This window comes from Electrophorus electricus, chromosome 7, assembly GCF_013358815.1.
Source record: "Electrophorus electricus isolate fEleEle1 chromosome 7, fEleEle1.pri, whole genome shotgun sequence".
Lineage (NCBI taxonomy): Eukaryota > Metazoa > Chordata > Actinopteri > Gymnotiformes > Gymnotidae > Electrophorus > Electrophorus electricus.
In genome coordinates, this window is record NC_049541.1 from 5,922,384 (window position 1) to 5,943,100 (window position 20,717).

The window sequence follows — 20,717 nt, forward strand, 5'->3', positions numbered from 1 at the left end:
AAAACATTAGAGCCAAGCAGATGAGCCAACATATCATTAAACCTGTCAAGTAATGGGCTGTCTCCATTGAAACTGAAATGGCTTTTAACAGAGCTTTTAAATGTCCTGTGTAAGGATGCCCAATGAACAGAAAATAGTCACATTGTCTGTGATGTTTCCGCTGGCCATCAATCTTATCTGTACACTTAGCTTAGCTTTGCTCATGGCGCTTACCATGAGAATGAAGAATGTATCACTTCATCTTCAAGATGAGAAACATTTTACTTTAAATTACTAATCCTAAACCTAACCCTATCTACAAGAATATTACCAAATAAAGAATGAATTAATATATCACAGAACTAATTGTCTGTGGAACAGTATGGTTAGTATGTCATACACATGGGCACTGTGTATTGGATACATTCAATACTGATTATTCAGTATTCAGTAGCCTACTGCTTCTCCACGTGTGCAGAACTCTTACCTGGACATGGAGTTTGGAAAGCAACTGGACAGACTGGTCTAGCCTCTAATGTATGCAACGCCTCTGTTAACTGGAAAATGGCAACACTGAGATGTTAAGGATATTACATGTAGGCAACTCGGTTTTTAATTTTCTTTATTGCAAAATATAAGCAGTCCCCATAGCCTATAAAATCCTGCACTCAAACTTGTTACTTTTTGTGCCACAAGACCATTTACAAAGTAGCTTTGCTATTATGAATTTAGGTTCTGACTCATTTAGGTTCTGCAGTGGCTGTTTTTAAAACAGACCTGTCCATGCAAGGTCTAACGTCAGTATAATCCCAGTGTTTGCATAGCCGGCCAAAAGCCACAAGACCAGAGGAAAAAGCAGTCGCTCCCTCTGTGCGGCAGCCACCTAAAATAGTTTCTGAATGTCAATGGACCTGACATTAGACATACATTAAACCGCCGCAACTGAAACATTACATGGAGCCACGACGTAAAGAGAATGTTTTTAACAACTTAATGCCCTCCTCGCTTTCACTCGGTGGCAAGGTGGAACATGATATCACTCAAAAACTACTCTGTGCTTTGATGAAATACGCTGTGCAATCATGGTTGAAATAGTAATCTTCTGGTTCAAGGGTCGCCTACAGCTGAACTGAAGCTATCTGTAGTCTGTATAGATGCAAAGTTCATCAGAAGACTTTCGAGCTTGACCTCTTATTGCAGAAATCGTTATGAGCTGGATAATGTATGTAGTATACATATTCCTACTGTGCTGTTGTGATCCAGAAGGAGAACCCGGAATTGTGGTGTATTCCCAGGAGAGCCCTCACCTCACTAACCAGTGCCTCAGCATCATCCTCGAGAGGAGAGGCCCCCTGGGACTGGAAGCTCCGCAGCCCCTTGCGCAGCTTTGCGGAGAGGAGAGCAGGTGTTTGGGGTCCACAGACAGCGTCTCCCTGGAGGAGAGAACCATAACCAATCACTAGCCTCCCCAGTCCCTTGTAAAAAAAACCCAGGCCTTGCTGTCAGACCAGTGCACTGCGTCGCACGGGCAGAGCTGCTGATCTATCGAGCAGAGCCTGCGCTAAAATCAGTCCCAGAATAACAAGAGACGATATTCAGGAAAAGGGATATGGGGTGTCTGTCTGGCTGTTTGGCTGTTTGTCTGTCTGTCTGTCTGTTCATCAGCACGATGGCTAGCTCTCTCATATACTCAACCATCGCCTAGTGATGAGGTCCAGGATAAAAATAACATGGTTTCTAAAAGTTGGATTAAGTGTCCTCCGCAAACCGCTCACCGCCTCGGCCAAATCTCACACCTAATATGCCATAGAACTTTCTGCTCGACTTCGGGAGCTCTCCAAAAAATATTTCACAGCGCAAAAATCGGCTGAGGTCCCACCTTGCTGCCAGGTTGTGCGCAACAGCTACCGACCAATGAAGGAGCTGAAATTTGGGAGGATCTACGGAACTTGGCATGCGCAAACATGGATGACAAGAAAAACAACGAACAATAAAATACGTTTTTTTAAATAAAACAAAGAACAAATACAACAAACAATAAAATTGTTTTTGTACAATAAGGTAAATTAAGTTCATCATTTCCTACTAATTATAAAAGCTTGGTTTCCGTTTGTTTGCAAATACAGTATTATTGCAAATATGCTATAGAAATGTGAGTCACTTCAATCACGCAGAGGGTGTGCAAAGGGGAGGCGTAATGAGGCGGGGCATGATGGTGCTGGGCAGGAGAGGGCGGGGCACTTCACGCATGTGAAGGACAATCCTTTTGAGGTGTGTTTGCCTTCTCCACTGAGATGAGTTCAGATCAAAACTTGTCTGGAACGCAACCTGTGCACTCAGCTTCAGTATATCAGCTTTATATATCCCTGTCTCATGCCAAAGTGTTTAGCCCATAAATAATATCCTAGCTTGCCTCCTGAGGGCCTCTTGCCGATGCAACACAAACTTATTCTCCAAGAGGGCAGGTGTTTGTGTGTGTGTGTGTGTGTGTGTGTGTGTGTGTGTGTGTGTGTGTGTGTGTGTGTGTGTGTGTATGTATGTACGCCTTGTGACAGCTTGCAGGCCCATGCATACACCCCAGAGAATCTTGGATTTGGCTGTGAAGGTAGATAAGCAGCCATTTGCATAGCTGACCTCATTAAGGAAAGAACTATGGTCTGCTCACAGCAGCCGCAACTGTCAGAACCAACGGCAGTAAATCTCAGGCTTGTTTCACAGTTTCCCGTTTGTTGGCTAAGGTAAGGATCTAAGCAGAGAAAGCTCGCTGGGTCCTGATAAGCAGGACCTGCTTCTACTGGAAGAGTCAAATACACCAGCTCCCGGAGCTCACTGAACACAGCCCTTACCAGTGCAGCTGAGCTATAATTTAGGGTTTTATCACATCCAGTCCCGCCTCCCCCTTCCTGCCCTGCATGTCGCCCCTCCCCTCCCTCCACCCCTCCCTCTCCTCCCCTTTTTGCAAAGTTGCAGACAGCATGTGTTGGAGTCATTAGAGGCATCTGCCAGGGGATGATGCTACTGGGTGTGTGCGCTCGGAGCAGAAGTTTAGGAACTCTTTACCCTTCATTGCTAATGGCAGAAAGCAGTCGCCGTGCTTTTTCTACCCATTTCATGAAGACACAGATGTAAAGAGAATCGAAAAACAGAGAGAGAGAAAGAGAGAGAGAGAGAGAGAGCGAGAGAGAGAGAGAGAGAGAGACTACATGACACATTACACTAAATGGTAGCAAAGGCATTCCTACGTGGCAATAATCATTGAAGATTAACAAGAAAGACACTGGAGACACACACCTCCCATTTTTTGTTTTCCTGTCATTGTGTGGATATTTGGTCCTTGCATTAACACACACATGCACACACGTATCTCTCTCTCTCTCTCTCTCTCTCTCTCTCTCTCTCTCACGCACACACACACACACACACACACACACACACACACACACACACACGCAGACAACGTTCACTTCCTCTCTGAATGTATGCAATGTGTTTAACAAACAGAACTAATTTAAATACATAACCAACAAGCTCTTTCCAACAGCACCCTCTAATGGTGGCTAATGAAAATGCACAACACAAATAGCGCCTCGTAGCTAAAAATATGATTTTCTTCTCACTATTTATACTCACTATTTGTACTCACCGAAGGGACGCAGATGGGGCCTCCTGAGTGCTTGTTACCACATTTTAGAAAGCTTTACAATTCCAGGAGCTTATAGCGCATTCGTTGAGGCACGGGAAAACCCTTCCTAGTAAATCTGTAGCTGATAAACTTTCCCGTGGACGGTAACGCATTGTTTTTCGTCCACTTCAATAACTTTAGTTTCAGTGATTGTAGTTTGCTGAATATGGCTAACTGCAGCTAGCTTTTTCTTACACTCTATATCATGCGTGGCTCTCCAAAGCTTAGCTTGACCCATAGCTTACAGTCCACCTGCTAACCTCATGAAACACTCCACCCAAAAATGTTAACATGGATATTAAAATGTTGACGTGTATTTATAATTCCAGTTTGCTAGTTTTCATACATTGTTATCAAATGCATTTTGTGGCATAACATTTGTAACCCATGTGGTTAATATAGACCTTTAAGGGTGATTCCAGACTGTACCTTTCAGCCGGCTAGCCTTGTGGGTCTACATTCCCAACACTACTGCCAGGATTCTGATTCCACGTTTTCACAACGTGGATCACATACTTACTTCGAGGATGGGCAGATGTGCACAACATGTCTTGACTGTTTTAAAAAAAACGGACTGGAACACAGCTGAAACCACAGCTGATGCGACGACAGCCAGTTTCAGTATTAGAGCTCAGACCCTGAGCACAGTATAGAAGAGAGAGACAGAAATGAAACGCTTGGTTGTATGATATTATCTCAGAATCATAGCGGTACTATTAGAAACAGGTGATGGTAAAAGTGGTCTTTTGAAGATGATAGTAATACTGTGATCCAATAAAGGTCACTGAAATTATGTTAAAGGGCTTAAACCCATATTTATTAAACAACTCAGATCAAGACCACTGATCCAGGAAAAGCTCTATAGGTTTAGAATATAATATACAAATTATAGTCTACCCTATTAATGATACAATTACGACTATATAATTTCTGCATTTTTATAGTACTGTTTAATTACTATACTACACTGTGTGCACAATTATTAGGCAAGTTGTATTGCTGAGGATTCATTTTATCGTCTCACTTGTTTATTTTCATCTGTTAAAGTGAGAATAATAAACAAACAACTCAAATGACAAATAAACATTTCTTTTCAATAACAGTCATAAGCCTTCCTTTCATGGAGTCTGTCAGTTTCTTAAACTATTGACGATCAACTTTTTATGCAGCAGCAACCACAGCCTCCCAGACACTGTTCAGAGAGCTGTACTGTTTTCTTTCATCGCAAATCTCCCATTTAAGAAGGTCCCACAAGTTCTCAATAGAGTTCAGGTGAGGAAGGTGGCCCATGTCATTATTCTTTCATATTTAAGGCCCTTACTGGCTAGCCACACAGTGGAGTACTGCGATGCATGTGATGGAGCTTCGTCCTGCATAAAATTCATGGTCTTCTTGAAAGATGCAGACTTTTTCCTGTAGCACTGTTTGAAGAAAGTGTCTTCTAAAAACTGGCAGTAGGTTTGGGAATTGATTTTGAGTCCATCTTCAACCCAAAAATGTTCAACTAGCTCATCTTTAATAATACCAGCCCATAGCAATAGCCCACCTCCACCTTGCTGGAGTCTGAGTTGAAGTGGAGCTCTGTGCCCGTTACTGATCCAGCCACGGGCTCATCCAACTAGTCCGTCAAGAGTCACTCTCATCTCATCAGTCTAGAAAACCTTTGCAAAATCTGTCTTCAGATATTTCTAGGCCCAGCCTAAACATTTCGCCTTATGTGTCTTGTTCAGTGGTGGTCGGGTTTCAGCCTTCCATACCTTGGCCATGTCTCTGAGTACTGAAAACCTTGTACTTCTGGGCACTCCAAGTAGGTTGCAGTTCTGGAATATGACAGCACTGGAGGATAATGGGTTCCTGGTGGCTTCACGTCTGGTTCTTCTCAAATCTTTAGCAGTTAATTTGTGTCTTTTTTCTCAACACTTTTCTTGGGACCCTGCTGACTGTTTGCAACAAAACCTTTGATGGTTCTGTGATCCTGCACCAATATTTTAGCAATTTTAAGAGTGCTGCATTCCTCTGAAAGACTTTTAACCATTTTTAACTTTTCAGAGTCAGTTAAATCACTTTTTTTTTTTGGCCCATTTTACCTGAGGAAATAAAGCTGTCTAATAATTATGCACACCTTGATACAGGGTGATGATCTCTTTAGGCCACACCCTCCCTCATTACTCATCACGTAATATGCTTAAATCCAATAAGCATTCAAGATTATACAGCTTGGAGTTGGAAAATATGCATAAAAGCGATGCATAAATATGCATAAAATACTCTTTTGCCCAATAATTGTGCACACAGTGTATATAATAGGCAGACATTGCTATTACTATATTATATTACTATATAATAAGCAAAAAGAAATTCCTTTTACAAATACCTTATTCTATGATACTTAAACAAAATATGAAAGTTGAAAAAATATATATATATTTTTGTCATTAGCCTAAAAGCTCAGGCCCACTACTACTCAAAAACAGCAGACTTTTGTAGCGCTTCTTCATACAGATAGGAACGTGAGCAGCAACGCTGAAAGCTATATTTGGTGCAAATTGTTTAAAGAGAACTGAAATTATCAGAACTTAATACCACACAATTTCAGCAATTTCACATGGTGAAATTAGTTTGCTTTTACTTCTCATGAGCAGACTACCACCTTGTGGAGAAAACATGCCATCACACACTAGATGAAAGGTTCAACCCTAGTTTTGAGCTTTTAATCATGTATTTCATTTTTGTTATTATTTTTTATAACTGATTGCAAAATTGCAATCAATTGATTTCATGTTATTGCACATTCAGCATTAATATTTGTGACTAAAACAGGCTATTCAAATACCTACTTGTAATACTCCAAGTTATAAAACATTTGACCTTTACACGCTTGGCTTTGTTTGTTCTGGAATAGAAAAGTGCTTGAAGAGTTTTCAAACAACAATCTAGCTTTGAGAACACAGTGAAATTAAAAAAAAACTTTCGATCTAATCTCAGAAGGCTATGCTATCCTTGTATCTTGGTCACCTAGTGATGGTATCAAAAGACAAATATCTCTAAATCTTTGAAAATGTGGTCCAATGTCAAGCGACCAACCCCAGCCCATGACTACAACTCCCGTCTTCCTCGTCACCTCGTCACCTCATCAGATCCTCATCACCGGTTTACTAGTTTCACCTGAATCACATCTTTGCTACGTTATTTAGCCTCTCCTGTTCCGTTCCTTGCAAAGTATTATCGTTTCTCTGTCGCGAATACGGAGCACGTCCGATATACTTCTGGTTACTATCCTCGCCTGTTTTCATTTATTGCTTGTTTTGCTAGAAATAAAACCCGGTTATCCGCAAGCGTCTGGTCTGATCTCAGATGTCACATGCAATAAATAAAAATGAAATAAAAACAACTATTCTACTACTACTACTACTACTAAATATTATTATTATAATCGTCGTCATCATCATATCTTGAAAAACATTTCCTGTATTGCTTCCTGATGTAGAATTACACATCATAAGTGATGTTCTGAACATGCTTCATGCTGACTATACAGTACACTAATCAGTTGCACTATAAAACTCATATTCGTGTGCACTCGTATTTACTACTAGTAGTAAATCATTTATGTAAACTGATCTGTGCATACTTCCGTAATATATGTGAGATCAACAGGCTGACAGTTAAGATGGCCTTCTTAGAAACTTGGGCTGGTATAATCAGAGAATATGTTGAGACACTCAATATGTTGAGAAACACAATCCAGGAAGAGTACCACTCATCTTGCAGCTATATTGCCGATTATCATTACAGACCCAAAGGTACCAGACATTCAGGCAAAATTAGAATTAAATCGATTGGAGCATATGGCCTAGATCGCCTTTAACAAAAACACCACCCACCTCCACCCCTGGCGTATATATCCCTTCAGCTCCAACAAACAGAGCATATAAGTGCAAATTTCCAAAGTCTTGGTGTTTAATTTAGTTGGCTCCATTTGATATAACAGATAAGAGTTTGCAGTGAGACAATTTGCACATTTTAATAAATGGACCACAGTTCAGTGAAATATTTTGATAATCTCTACTTGCTACTAATCCCATCCTAACAGTATAAGTGTCAGTCCTCATAGTCTCAAACTGTACCGAAAACTTTGAAAGTATATGCTGCAGGCCTACAGTTCAGCACTACACAAAGTCATCAGGTGTAGCAGGATTTTACAATAAAAAACACTACTTAAAAGGTAAATTAAGAATACCACATACAAATGCTATATAATCTATGCACCGCACTTATGAAAGGTTTAGATACAACTGATTGAAGACATTTTTGATCTAAAGGCTTAATTTTGTAAGAAAAATCATGAGCACTGAAGTATATATGCATTTACTGATTTTTTACTTAAATGCCTTTTCAAATAAAATGTTTTTTTTTAATGTCTGATCAACAAGTAGTTTTTAGATCTTTAGTTCCTTAGCAGACAAGAAATCTTACTTAGCATATATGGGAAATGGGAAATTCATCTGGAAAGCGATCCGGACGTCTGTTTGAGAGAATGCCAAGAGTGCATAGCTGTCATCAGGGAAAACTATGATATACTGGAGTTTGGACGGGTTGTTTTAATTTAATTTGACACAGTTTTAATTTGTTTAACACGTTTTTGGTAACTGCATAATTCCATAGGCCTATGTCTTATTTCGTTGTTAACTGCATGTAACTGTAAACTGTACCTATAAATACGTTTTCCGTGAATAGGGAGTATTACACGAACACTCTCTCGCTCGGTGGAGAGAACAGTCGCTCGCTCGGTGCTGGAAACGTCGGCTTCCTCAAAGGCCCGAAGAGGCGGGGCGCGTGTCACTGCGCCTTGCTCGTGCACGGATAGGTCGTTCTCGTAGGTAAATCGAGGGTTGAGCCTCCGCGTTCTCGTGATTAGGAAAACAGCGTTTCGAGTCAGATAACTTCCGAAGCAATTTTTTTTTTTTTTTTTGCAGCTAGCGAACTAGACAGCAGTTGTTGAGGATCAAGATAAGCGGGACAACTAACAGTAGTCCACTTTATAGCGCCACGCACGCACTCACATCAGTACAGCATTAATGGTAATGCATGCACGGAAACAACCGAGGCTCGCTGATGGGTAAACATACATTTTACGTTCAGTTTGCTCCTTCACCTTTTTTTTTTCCCTAGGCATATCTGTCATTTTCAGCAGGCCAAGATAAGTTACTAGTCAGAAATTTGAGGGGATTGTTTTAAATTTCCACAGTGATATATCCACTTTGCTGGAAGCTAGCTAAGCTATCTTTAACTAGCTTCCTTCTATGCACAAAAGTTAACAAAGCTAAGTAGTGAGTGCTTCCTCGTAAACTTTTTGTCTTTATATTACAGGTGCAATGATCGAAGGGATTATCAGTCACACCAGGTACGTATACGACTACTTGGAAGTAAAAATTAGCCCGCTTTTGGGGTGCTAACAAATGGTGCTTTAATTGCATTAGCCGGCAAGTGAAGTGTTTAGCTAGCTAGCCAGATTGCTAGTTAGCTAGCAAGATCTGGGCCTATGTGCACTTGAGTTGCTAACGCCAGCTAGCTAGCTACTTGGGTAGGAATTAATCTTGTCAGTTAGATCGGTATCTGGCTAGCAACTAAAGAGCACCCCCCCTGGTACCACCATTTCAATGGCCCTAAAATATTGCTTAAGTGTCAAGTTTAATCCATGTCGACCTGCCATAGGCGTGCACATAATCTTACGCCTATTCACAGCCGCTTAGCTAGCAAGTTGAGTAGCAAGCTATACCGGAGACTACAGGCCTATAGGAAGATTTGGCTATAAGTCGGGTAAAAGATAGCTGGCCGAGTTACAGGAGACTGCCGTACTCATGTATCTCCTGCAAACAGCAGTTCCCGGTTATATATGCTCTCTTGTAAGCAGTCAACATAGTTGGTTTACTGACTGGTGTCACACACCTCTCGTTTAAAATGTGTAAGCTTATTTAGCCTTGGTGAAACAGTTGTTGTTGGTTTTTTTGTTTTTATTTTTTTGTTTTGTTTTTTGTTTTCCAAAAACGTCAACTGGTACCTTTCACCCAAAATGACATTTCCTTTGACGTTTTTCCCCCACAATGCACAAGGTCGAGATGTTACCTAATGCACTTACTACACACACACGTGGTGTTGTCCTCTGTTGCCTTTGCATGTTGCTTTCAACAGGGTTTGGTGTCTCACGTTGTACTCTTCAGCACTTCTGCACTTTTCTGGAGGAAAGGCAGTGGTTGTATGTAGTTAACTGAGCTTAAAACATAAGTGAGATCATCATTCTCGGGAATGCAGTTGTACTGCGTGCTCCAGCTCTCTGCTGTCGTGAGTAATGCACTGCGCTGTTTCTCTTCTAGCCGCGTGAGGCGGCTGACTACTGGTCTGAGCACATCAGCTCCTCGGGGAAGAAGTACTACTACAACTGTAAGACGGAGGTCTCTCAGTGGGAGAAACCCAAAGAGTGGTTGGAGAGGTGAGCGACATGTCTCGCGTATAGCAGAAATCATCACGGCCACCTCCAGGACTGATTTGTATATGTCTGTCTCTCTCTGTCTGTCTGTCCCTTTAGGGAGCAGCGTCAGAAGGAGGCGTCGAAGGCCGTTGTGGTCAACAGTTTCCCAAAAGACAGAGACTACAGACAAGAGGCCATGCAAGCAACGGCTGCCAACAGCACCGCTGTTCTGAGTAAGTTCCGGCAGGCAGGACCTCAGTTTTTAAGCAGTACCAGACACAAGAATGGTCTACAGAGCCAAAGGCTGTGTAACCGTGGATCTCAAAAACCACTTGGTCCTTGTGGAGGGTTTTTCTCAGCAGGGCATTTCTTTCCTTTCGCCTCCCCTCCAGAGCCCGCTGCGGCCGACAAACCCTCGTCGCATTCTGACTTCTCCCAGGCGTCCTCCAGTGTTGCCGGGGGCCCGAACACCTCGAGCACTTCCACTTTGTCCACGCCCACCCCGGCCCTCCAATCGAACGCCTCCGCTCTCCTGCAAGACCCCACCCTCCTCAGGCAGCTTCTCCCTGCGCTGCAGGCCACCCTGCAGATAAACAGTTCCAGCGTGGACATGGCCAAGAGCAATGAGGGTGAGCGCTAGCTTGAGCGACCCCCAAAGGCGCCTTTCAGCTCATAGTCATTTGCCTCCTTGATGACAGTGTAAAATTATTTTTTTTCCCCTCAGTTCCCTAGTGAAAGTCTATGGTGGCCCAAAAGCACTTGAGTTTCCTTCCCCTGCCTTTTTACTGCACTGATGCTCATGGCTGTTCAGCTCTTTTGAACCTTGATAGCACGGTGCACATCTGTGTATCTTTGGATTACATGGAATTGTTGAATGTGTCTTAAGAACAGAGAGTTAACTCTAACTTGAGAGACTTTCAAGGGCTGTAGGCTCGAACACTGAGACGATGCATTTAATTTTTCTCTCATCTGGACCATGAGTTAGAAGTGTTTTGCTAGTAGGTGCTATAGACTGCTCGTGACCTTGTGACCCCAAGTGCCATAATCCATTCATCTTTTTGGTGTTCATAATCACTGGTCTGAGTTGGTCATCAGCAGTGAAATTCTTCCATGTTTTAGTCATTTACAGGATTTAGCAGATGCTCTTATCCAGAGTATCCAGTAGAGTAGGTTGGAGTCCAGTGTACTAATGATCTAGAATACTGTAGAAATACAGGGATCAATGCTGATACCTAGAAGTACAAAAATACATAAGGTCCATCTCAGACAATAAGTGCAGTAAACAATAAGACATCAGTGTAATAATAAATACCCTACAATAAGTACTAGTTTCAGTTAGTCAATATAGGAGCAGGGTCAGTGGTCATTTAAATAATGCACAAATAGATGGGTCTTGCAAGGGAGACTGCTGTCCAGACAGCAAGCGGAAGTTCATTTCACCATCTAAGAGCCAAGACAGAGAATAGTCTTGATGCTTGTCTTCCACGGGACTTGATGCATGGTATTTCAAGCTGTGCCGTACATGAGGTTCAAAGTACTTGAGGTACAGATTGGGCTTTGACCTGGTCCATTTTTGGCTTTGTAAGCAAGCATCAAGGTTTTAAATCTGATGCATGCAGCTACTGGAAGCCAATGAAGGGAGCGCAGCAGTGGAGTAACGTGAGCATCAGAAGATTGATGACCAGTTGTGCTGCTGCATTCTGGACAAGTTGTAGAGGTCTGATTGCTCTTAGAGGAAGATCAGCAAGTAATGATTTGCAGTAGTCTTTGATCTTTGAGATCACAAGACACTGCACAAGTACCTGGGCAGCTCCTGTTAGAGAAAGGACCCGAATCCTTTGTATATTACAAAGGCGAAATCTGCAAGACCCAGTTAGATTTGAAACATGAGTTGAGAGCGATAACTGGCTGTCCAAAGTTATGCCCAGGCTACGGGTAGCCGTAGTCAGTTGTATGGTGTATGATTTTTTTCCTGTCTTTAGTTTGACAGGAAATTCATCATCCCGGTTGCCCGTCACCCAACGCTATTGCTATAGTTTCCGGTTTATGAAATTTGTTAAGCGAGGATTGGTCTGATCCCAAGTACTGGGTGCACAGCGCTACCGCCATCAGATTGTAAGAGGTGGCTCGCCATGTCTCCTCATGGGCTCCGTCACGTGAATGGTACTCGTGCAAGCTGAAAACCGTGAAACATAGCTGTGTTGTCTGTGTGCAGTGGCTTTTGGGTTGTAATCCTGCTTTGTGTGCGTCTCTCCCCCCCCCCCCCCCCCCCCATGTGTGCTTCCTTCTCCAAGCCCTTACAGCCGCCGTCACCCAAGCTTCCTTGCAGTCTGTGCTTCATAAACTTCTCGCTGCCGGACCGTCCGCTTTCAACGTCACTACCCTGCTTTCCCACGCCGCTCAGCTGACCACGCAAGGTATGGCCGCACTTCCAGCCGCACTGGCCTCTTCTGATCTGCGGTCACGTGTAAGGCAACACCAAAAGGCCCGTCCTCAAGGCAACAGCAAAACCTCCATGTTTCTCCTTCATGGTGCATGAAGGCTGGTTTTTTGTTAAGCTTCACCAGGCTTTGGGGAAAGTGTGTCCACACCCAGCCATCTACCCTTAACAATCGAACCAGACCACAGCCATGTTCGCCGTATCTCAACGTGCAACGCGGCGTGACTGCTATGCGATGTTGCGTCCATATTTTGCAGCCCTGGTTCTTGGCAACATCTGTGGATGCGCACGCATTACGCTAAGGCTGCAGTATCTAAACCAGTTAGGGTCTACAACTAACTCTCCGGCAATTTGAATTTCTACATAGTTGATGAGACATAAAATCCATAAGAAGCCTTTATGCCTTTGCGCCTTTCTTTGATCCAGCGTTTCTTGTCCACAGTTCAACAGTCTGGCCAGTCTCCCATGTCGGCAACGCCAGACGCCTCGTCTCCGAGGTCTTACGTGTCGCCCAGGGTCAGCACGCCTCAGACCAACAATGTTCCGAAGCCCCTCCACAACGCCAGTTCACTGCCCACTCAGCCAAAGGTAAGCAGTGGGCCCTAAACCAGTGCTACTTAGCGTTCAGTGCCTTTTTTTTTTTAAACAACTTGTAAAAACATTATCCTATTTGTTCCTCGGAGGTGGACTTTTTTTGTAGGCACTTACAAATTAACTTAAGCGAGCATAAGAAACAAAGCCTCTTTCTTCTTTCAGGTTAGCGAGTCTGTGATGAAGTCTGGCTCGTCTCTTCAGAGCCCCTCTGGCACCATGGAGAAATCACAGGAACTGGATGACCCGCGGCTTCATAGGCAAAAGTAACGCTCTCCCTCATATCGAAATTTTACACTGCTTAATATTTTATCAAGTATCTATGCTTGTTTATTGTTGTCAAAATTAAAACCTCACATAACAGTGGGTCTTTTTCATTTGTTTTATTCTTATGAAGTTGTGAAGCACGGAACATCCTCAGACATTTTGTTGTATTGTTGCCCCATCTTGTGGTTCAGTGTGGTACTGCAACAGAATTCTTGCCTTGCATAATGTCTCCACAGCATTTTGCACTCAATTCCCTTTCTTGATTTTCCCTCACAGCAGTCAGGGGCCTCCGTCTTCGGGGCCCAACGGTTGCCTGGCGAATGACATCGCCAGTGCCACTGTGTGCCCTCCGACAACCTTCACCCCATCACTAGCGCTGCACTTCGATGAGAATCTCGTCCGACATGTTCAGAGCTGGCCTTCAGATCATGTAGAGAAGCAGGTGGGACTCTGGTTGTTTGGGTTTTTTTTTTTTTTTGTGGGGGGGGATGTTTTGGTCAGTTTTCTGTTCAGTTCTCAAAAAGGCTCCTGAGATCTTCACGTGCCTGGTCTGTTCCCACTGGAACCCAGGCGTCAAGATTACGTGAGGAGGTGCACAACCTGGGTAGCATCAACATGTCTGAGATCTGCACAGAGCTGAAGAAGCTGCGCTCCTTGGTGCGAGTGTGCGAAATTCAGGCGACACTTAGAGAACAAAGGTGACCTCTTAACCTCTTCTCAACATTGACGTGTTCCCTCGCGCTTGGTTCGTGGCGAGTTCTGATTCAGACTTTCTCCCGTACAGGGTGCTCTTCTTGAGACAACAGATCAAGGAGCTAGAGAAACTGAAGAATCAAAACTCCTTCATGGTTTGACGAGCTGTAGCATCAGTTCTTCCCTCAGAAGGAACTTTGCAGCTGGCTGCCTTTTCCTCTTCTCCTGGTCTGATCGCTGACACGGTGTTGACCTACAGGCTGCACTGCCCCCCGCAGGACTGGAGCGGGATGGGGAAGCCAGGAATGGCTTACCAAGGGGTCACGCTGTCTTTGCTACCTAAAGCCCTGAGATCGTAGATTTATTCAAATATCCTTTATGTACGTACACTTCTGTCATGAAAGCAATTACCTTTAGGATTTCATAAACACCGTCAATGGCAACAAATTAATGGGCCGTGTGGCAGGGGTTCTGTCTAAGCGAAGAGTCTCACAAAAAAAAGTTTGTGTGGACCTGATGATAACTAAATGACTGACCAGGCAGATAAACTGTCTGTGGGGACTCTGCCAGAGCGCAATAGCAGTGTGTTTGTTCACTAGAACGTCTGACACTTTGGCTTCATTCAAAGACTAGAATCGTTTAGGATTCTCGAGCAATCTGACTGTCTCGCAAGGAGTACTGAATGCGCATTCGCAGTAGACCGACTGTGTCTCCCCTAAATAAACGGAGCTGTCTGTCGGGTTGGAACGGATCTGGGCCGTCTGCTTTCTGACACTGCTAAAAGAGCCTCGGTCACCTCTGTCTGTTGCTCAGCATGTCGTTCTGACAGCTCAGCCTTTCCGTCCGATTCCACTCAGCACCGCCTTGACATCTTGGGCTCTCTGTACTCTCCCTCTGTGTTCTGTTGCTTTTTCAGTTGAACATCATTCCTTACGCATGGTTGCTAAAGTAATCCATGCTTCTAGAATAACTGACATCTGTACAAATGCCACCCCTTCCAAAAGGGGGGATGGTGCTCTTAATTTTGGCCAGGAGTTGCCCAGCTGGGTTGCCCAGCTGGGGCAGTTATAGATGTTGCTCAGATATTAACATTCCAGCCACGAGTGTGGGGGATTTTTTTTTTTTTGATATTTTTTTTTTTTTTTTTTAAGCATTTGCACTAAATGCAGTGATGTGTTTTTGTTCGGGAGTCTATTATTCTACACACAACTTAGCAGTTGGAATGACTAGGTGTCACTCACATCATTAGAACTCACTGTGCCCCTGCTGTGGAGCTCGACATGAGACAGACCAATGAGTGCTTTAGAGTGCGTGCATCAGTTTTGGAGCATTGTCTAGCTTTGTATATTGTTTAGAAAATATATGTTAATTAAAAAAAATCTAATTTGTGATGTTTCACTGCTTAAATCCCATCTTGTAGAGCCTTGCGATGCCAAAATACACTGGGGACTTTTTGTGTTTGTTTTTGTCCTTTTTTTAAGGTATAGATGAGTTTTGTTTGTTCAAGATCTTTCTCTGGAGGAATGAGTGGCTTAGGGCCATTAGGAAGAGCAATGAGTATTACTAAGCAATATAACAATTTATGTAGGCACAGGTAAGCTAAAGGAATTCAATAAAGATTGACTCAGAAATGTAGTATACATGTTTTAACAATGTCTAGTAAGTGCATTTATTGATCATTTAGGATGTACAAGTTCAGTCCTTAGCATAACCCACCCTAACCAAAGGCGTTTTCAGATGTTCACCTTTAGAGTAAGCTAGAGCACGGTTCTGCAAAGTTGGATATCACACAAATGTACCAAAATAGATTTAAAAGGGGGTTACAAGTAAAACGGCAGGTTTCAGCTTGTATGGCTGCTAGTTTATCAATGGGTGACGAGGCGGCACCAACGCTGACCTGGACTGGCGTATGCAAATTACGTGGCGACTGATCCAATCACAACCTTTGAAGGGGCAGGCTGGTTGCGCCGGGGCTGAAGTATGCGCTACTGCAGTCCAGTGCGCCAAGCATTTACATTTGCCATGTCCGGCGCTGTACTGCGGACCTTTTGCGTGGATGTTTCAAGCATATTGTTATCAAGAAACTGAGGGGATGGAATTTATATAACTGGATTTATACATTTTGACATCCTTGCTGACTCTTAAGTGTATATGAAGTACAGAATCCTTTTTTTTCTACGCGCGGATGAAAGTTCTAGAGTAGAGTCTGAGGAGTTATCACGATGTGATTCTCTCCGAAAATGTTGACGGATGCTTTGAAGAAAGCCTTGGAATACATTTCAGAATTGGCCCCAATCCACGGTTACTGTTACGGACACAGTATTGAGCGGTTTCAGTTGCGGAGAAGCTGTAAGAAGGGGCCGTCAAAACCCAAATAACTACCAAATGGAGCGGCATTCCAGCCTAGTATCCATTTGGCTTCAGCTAGAGCTTTGTGCGATCGCTGTCCTTTTGACGAGAGGTGAGATGTAACCGAAACTGCCGCGTCTTATAAATTAAAAAAAAAAAAAGACCAGTTAGCTTTGTTTTTTTTTAATAACTGCGACCCTGTGGTATAGCGTTTGCTGTGCTTTCGTGAAGATGCAACGAAATAGCGTAACGTCCTACTGTAGTTTTGAGGTTGAACTGCATGTGTAGAAAGAAAGTAATGAGTGACTAGGAAAGTAATTTCTAAACGTAACACTTCATCAAAAGAGTAGTAGTAGTCAGTGAGACAAGATTTCACCCTGAAAACCACCACAGAAAAAATGCTAACATGCATATAACTGAGTTTAGGCTAGATCTGTGCTCCTCTGCACACATTATCTAGATTGCATTTCAGTAGGAGGCTATTTTAACAAGGTTAGGAAAATGTTAAGTTTTAGATTCGCTTAGGCTACATAACGGCCCAAGTTGAAAAGTAATGACTTCGCTCTTCCTGTAGCAAAGTTGCGGTTCCTTTTTGCATCCCTTAAAGCACAACAGAGCGCTTTAACTCCTGTTTGTAATCCCTGTGCTTGCCTCGCAGGAGAAATTAGGTGTTACTGTGACGCTCCCCACTGCGTGGCCACTGGCTATATGTGCAAGTCGGAGCTTAACGCGTGCTTCACGCGCGTCTTAGACCCCCAAAGCACCAGGTCGCCCCTCTCTCACGGCTGTTACGACCCTTCGCCGACCTCCGGAATCGCATGCCGTTCCGAGTCAACCTACGACGGGCTCCGGGGCCCTGCGGTCCTGGAGTGTTGTCATGAGGACATGTGCAATTACAGAGGCCTGCAGGACCTCATCTACACCAGGGGAGAAAGCCCGGGTAAATTGTGTTTCTAAAAGCTCGTCGTGTTTCAGGTGTAATTCAGCGTAATTTGGGAAGAGCGCCTGTTGCTTTGAAAATGCATATAGCCATACATTTTTGCTACATCGTCCTTAAAAGTTTTGTCTGAAAGGTTTTTCTTCTTACTAACTTAATAAATAGTAAATAATAATAATAATAATAATAATAATAATAATAATAACTTTATACATTAAATAGCCTCATACATGTCAAGAAAGTTTGGTTTAGTATCTGTGTATTCAAGTGTATTGTTGTTCTTTAAAACATGTTGCAAAAGGTAAACTAAAAAAAACAAATTCAAGTTCGAATATGTCTGAAACAGTTCTTGGCAAAAGCCAAGTTGCCCATATCCTCTCGTTTCTTACGGGGCCGTATCTGTCATATTTACTCCGACGTAAACTGCTGCATCAGTACATGTCACCCAAAACCCATGACGACCCCTTCATGTTCCTTTCGCCTTCTCTCCCCAGACCGCGGGGGCCGGCCCGGGACCGAAGGCGGCCGCCACGTGGTGGCCCGCGTCCAGGAGCTCCCCTCGGCCAAGGAGGTGTGGTTCCGCGCGGCCGTCATCGCCGTGCCCGTCGCCGGCGGCCTGGTGCTGGCGCTGCTGGTCACTCTGGCGCTGCGCATGCTCCGCAGCGAGAGCCGGCGCATGCGGCGGCAGAGGCGGGAGATGCTCTCGCGCCTGCACCGCGGCTTCTGCAGCCAGCCGCGCGCCGCCAAGGCCCGCGGCGCCAAGCTGGACCTGGAGTGCATGGTGCCGCTCGGTGCGCACGAGAGCTGCTGCCTGACGTGCGACATGGTCAGGCAGCCCGAGCTGAGCAACCAGGGATTCCTGTCTCTGGTCCACTGGGGGAGGTGCAGCAGCAGGGGGAAGCTGGAGTTGGTCTGATGGTTTTGCTTTGCGCCCCCCCCCCCCCCCCCCCCCCCCAGACACTGAATATAGCTATTTTGGAATTTCTGCCTTCTAAAGGACAGACTGCAGAAAAAAATGGGAAAAGACAAGAAGAACTCTTGAAAGGTTTGGCCATCTGCTGGCTGTTGTAGAAGCACTTTACTTGAATCGGAAGCTAGCGAAGAAGAGGACCCTGTTTTTCCTCCACTGATGGAGAAGAGAAGAGCCTTGTTCTGTCTCAGCACATGGAGCATGACCTTCATACTGGTACTCCATAAGAAACGAAGGAGCCCCACCCATCCCACCCCCAACCAACAAAAATAGAAATGTTTTGTAACTATTTGCACTTTTGTATAAAGAAACTGGTTGAATTGCTTCAGTATTTTTGTACACAAATACATTTCTGCATTCTCTCAAGAGGGGCATTGCTTCTGAACAAAAATGGGCCTCTGTGTCACCTGTTCATCCTTCGACAGTGTAATCTGCTCTGAGATGAGCACTCTGTACAGATTTCATGTAAATATTACGTTTGACAAGGATCCAGCCATGTGTTGTCATTTTTTCTGAAAACCTCCTGTTGTTTTATGTCAATGGTACATTGTTAACTGTGCTGTGGAGACATGTTGTCCCCAGGATTGTTTAATCAGGCCCAGAGGAAATGAGTGTTGGCATGACAATACAAACACGCGCACACACCTCAGCTGAAGTACTTGAAATGGCTAGCAGCAGCGCGGGGCCCAAAAAGCTGAGATTGTTACAAGTTGTCACATTTGTCTTGTTTTACAGAAGCACTCCACTGCTGACTGACTCAGCCTGGAAACTCTCCACCCAGCTGAAGTTGATCAGCCCCAAATGGCTAGTGTGCTCTCTCTCTCGCTCTCTCTCTCCCATTTTTCTTCCCTCCCTCCCCCCCTTCTCTTTTTCTCTGTCTACATTCATCTATATGTTCTCCCCTCCGAGAGTCTGTCTTCCTCACTCTCAACATTCCTCTGTCTGCGACGGACACACACACACACAATCACACACACAATCACTGCAGTAGAGGCTGGTGTTGTAATTGAGCCTATACATGAACTACATTCACTAATCTGTTAAGGCCCTAGCGCTGGAGGGAGACCAGCCCAGTCCTTGGCCTTATCTCCTGCCAATATATCTGTGCTAATGTCTTAATTTTGCCCTTTATGCTACATACTTGATTTTCCTTTCTTATCTCATTGGGCACAAGTCAACATGCATCCTTTATTTATGTATTTATTTGACACTTGCTTCCTATGAACAAACATTTTTATCCTTAAGCCAAACACCTAATAGTTCTCCTTCTCCTCACTGTCTACGCCACTGTCAGCCAGTCCCTGGCCTCTGGGGCAACTCGGAGGGTGGATAGCTTATTGCTCAAGTGGTATATGGTTGCAAGTGGTTGCTGGTGGAAAGAGTGGGCTTTATTGCAGCAGAACAGAGAGCAGGCATTTTCTTCTGACAGTAATAACAGGGACGTTCTTCTGGAGCCTTGCATATATTTTAGGAAGCAGTGGTTTTGGAGGGTTTAATGTGCACTCTTCCGAAATTGCTATTAGAACTATGGAGAAGCTCCACCCCTGTGTTCTCTATTCTTTTTTTTTTTTTTTTTGGTAACTGACTACATTGAAAAGTAATTAAATTGGTGTCCACATGAAAATTTAACATTTGGCTGTGTACAGTAGTTAAATGTAAGGATTTTAACATTGACTCTATAATTAATGTTCTTGAAAGGTTTTCATGGGTCTGTATGTCATGTTTGGAAATATTTATGAATTTGTCATAGCCAAAAGAAATGTTCTTAGATTGTTAAACCATCTGGCAGAAATAATTAATATGTCTTTAATGTCCATGGAGGTCTACTGCTCTCTATGGCAAAATGGTCTGCCTGCTCAAACATGCCAGATAATATCAAAGTGTTCTAAATGAGAGACTTTAAACCTGGAACGGGTCCAGTCTCACTGAAGACAAAGAAAAAAATACACACCCACTGATGTCTCTTTAGCTCAGTTATGAAAATCTTGACATGCTGACTGACACCAGTACACTCCAAAACACTGTCTCATACACACCCTCCTTTATTGTATCATGTTTATTTCACCAGTTCATGTGTGAGACAGTCACTGAGTTGGGAACATGGAGTGCGGCAGGTTTGGGGTCTCAAGTGTGACCTGTGCCATCCGTATGTCCCTAAAGCTGGAATCTGAGGCCGTTTGGGGCTTGAACAGAAGAATGTGTGTGCTCTTTGAACTTGGAGTGCAAGGAATGTGCACTGAGGTGTACATAGAGGGTGTGTGAATGAGACTACAGTTAGACATAATCTGATGTTTAATTTTAAGGGCAATTATGATAATGCATTTTCAATTCCCGTGTGCA

The 20,717-nt window shown here is 43.7% G+C and overlaps 2 protein-coding genes across 3 annotated transcripts; both read left to right on the forward strand.

Moving 5' to 3' along the window:
* The first annotated feature begins 8,510 nt into the window (after positions 1-8,510).
* LOC113591377 (WW domain-containing adapter protein with coiled-coil-like) lies at positions 8,511-15,575 on the forward strand. 2 transcript variants are annotated; one of them, XM_027031853.2, is made up of 11 exons: positions 8,511-8,780; positions 9,032-9,065; positions 10,036-10,151; positions 10,248-10,363; positions 10,523-10,759; positions 12,425-12,547; positions 13,013-13,158; positions 13,327-13,427; positions 13,705-13,870; positions 13,999-14,126; positions 14,213-15,575. In XM_027031853.2, the coding sequence occupies exons 1-11, from the start codon at positions 8,740-8,742 to the stop codon at positions 14,280-14,282; spliced, it is 1,278 nt and encodes a 425-aa protein (XP_026887654.1). In that variant the 5' UTR covers positions 8,511-8,739; the 3' UTR covers positions 14,283-15,575. The 2 variants fall into 2 exon arrangements, with proteins under 2 accessions (XP_026887654.1, XP_026887662.1); XM_027031861.2 differs by lacking the exon at positions 12,425-12,547.
* A 558-nt stretch (positions 15,576-16,133) lies between these two features.
* On the forward strand, positions 16,134-18,323 carry bambib (BMP and activin membrane-bound inhibitor homolog (Xenopus laevis) b). The gene is made up of 3 exons (XM_035527865.1): positions 16,134-16,582; positions 17,129-17,410; positions 17,902-18,323. Exons 1-3 carry the CDS (start codon positions 16,507-16,509, stop codon positions 18,321-18,323), a joined length of 780 nt encoding a protein of 259 aa, XP_035383758.1. The 5' UTR covers positions 16,134-16,506.
* Positions 18,324-20,717: the final 2,394 nt, after the last annotated feature.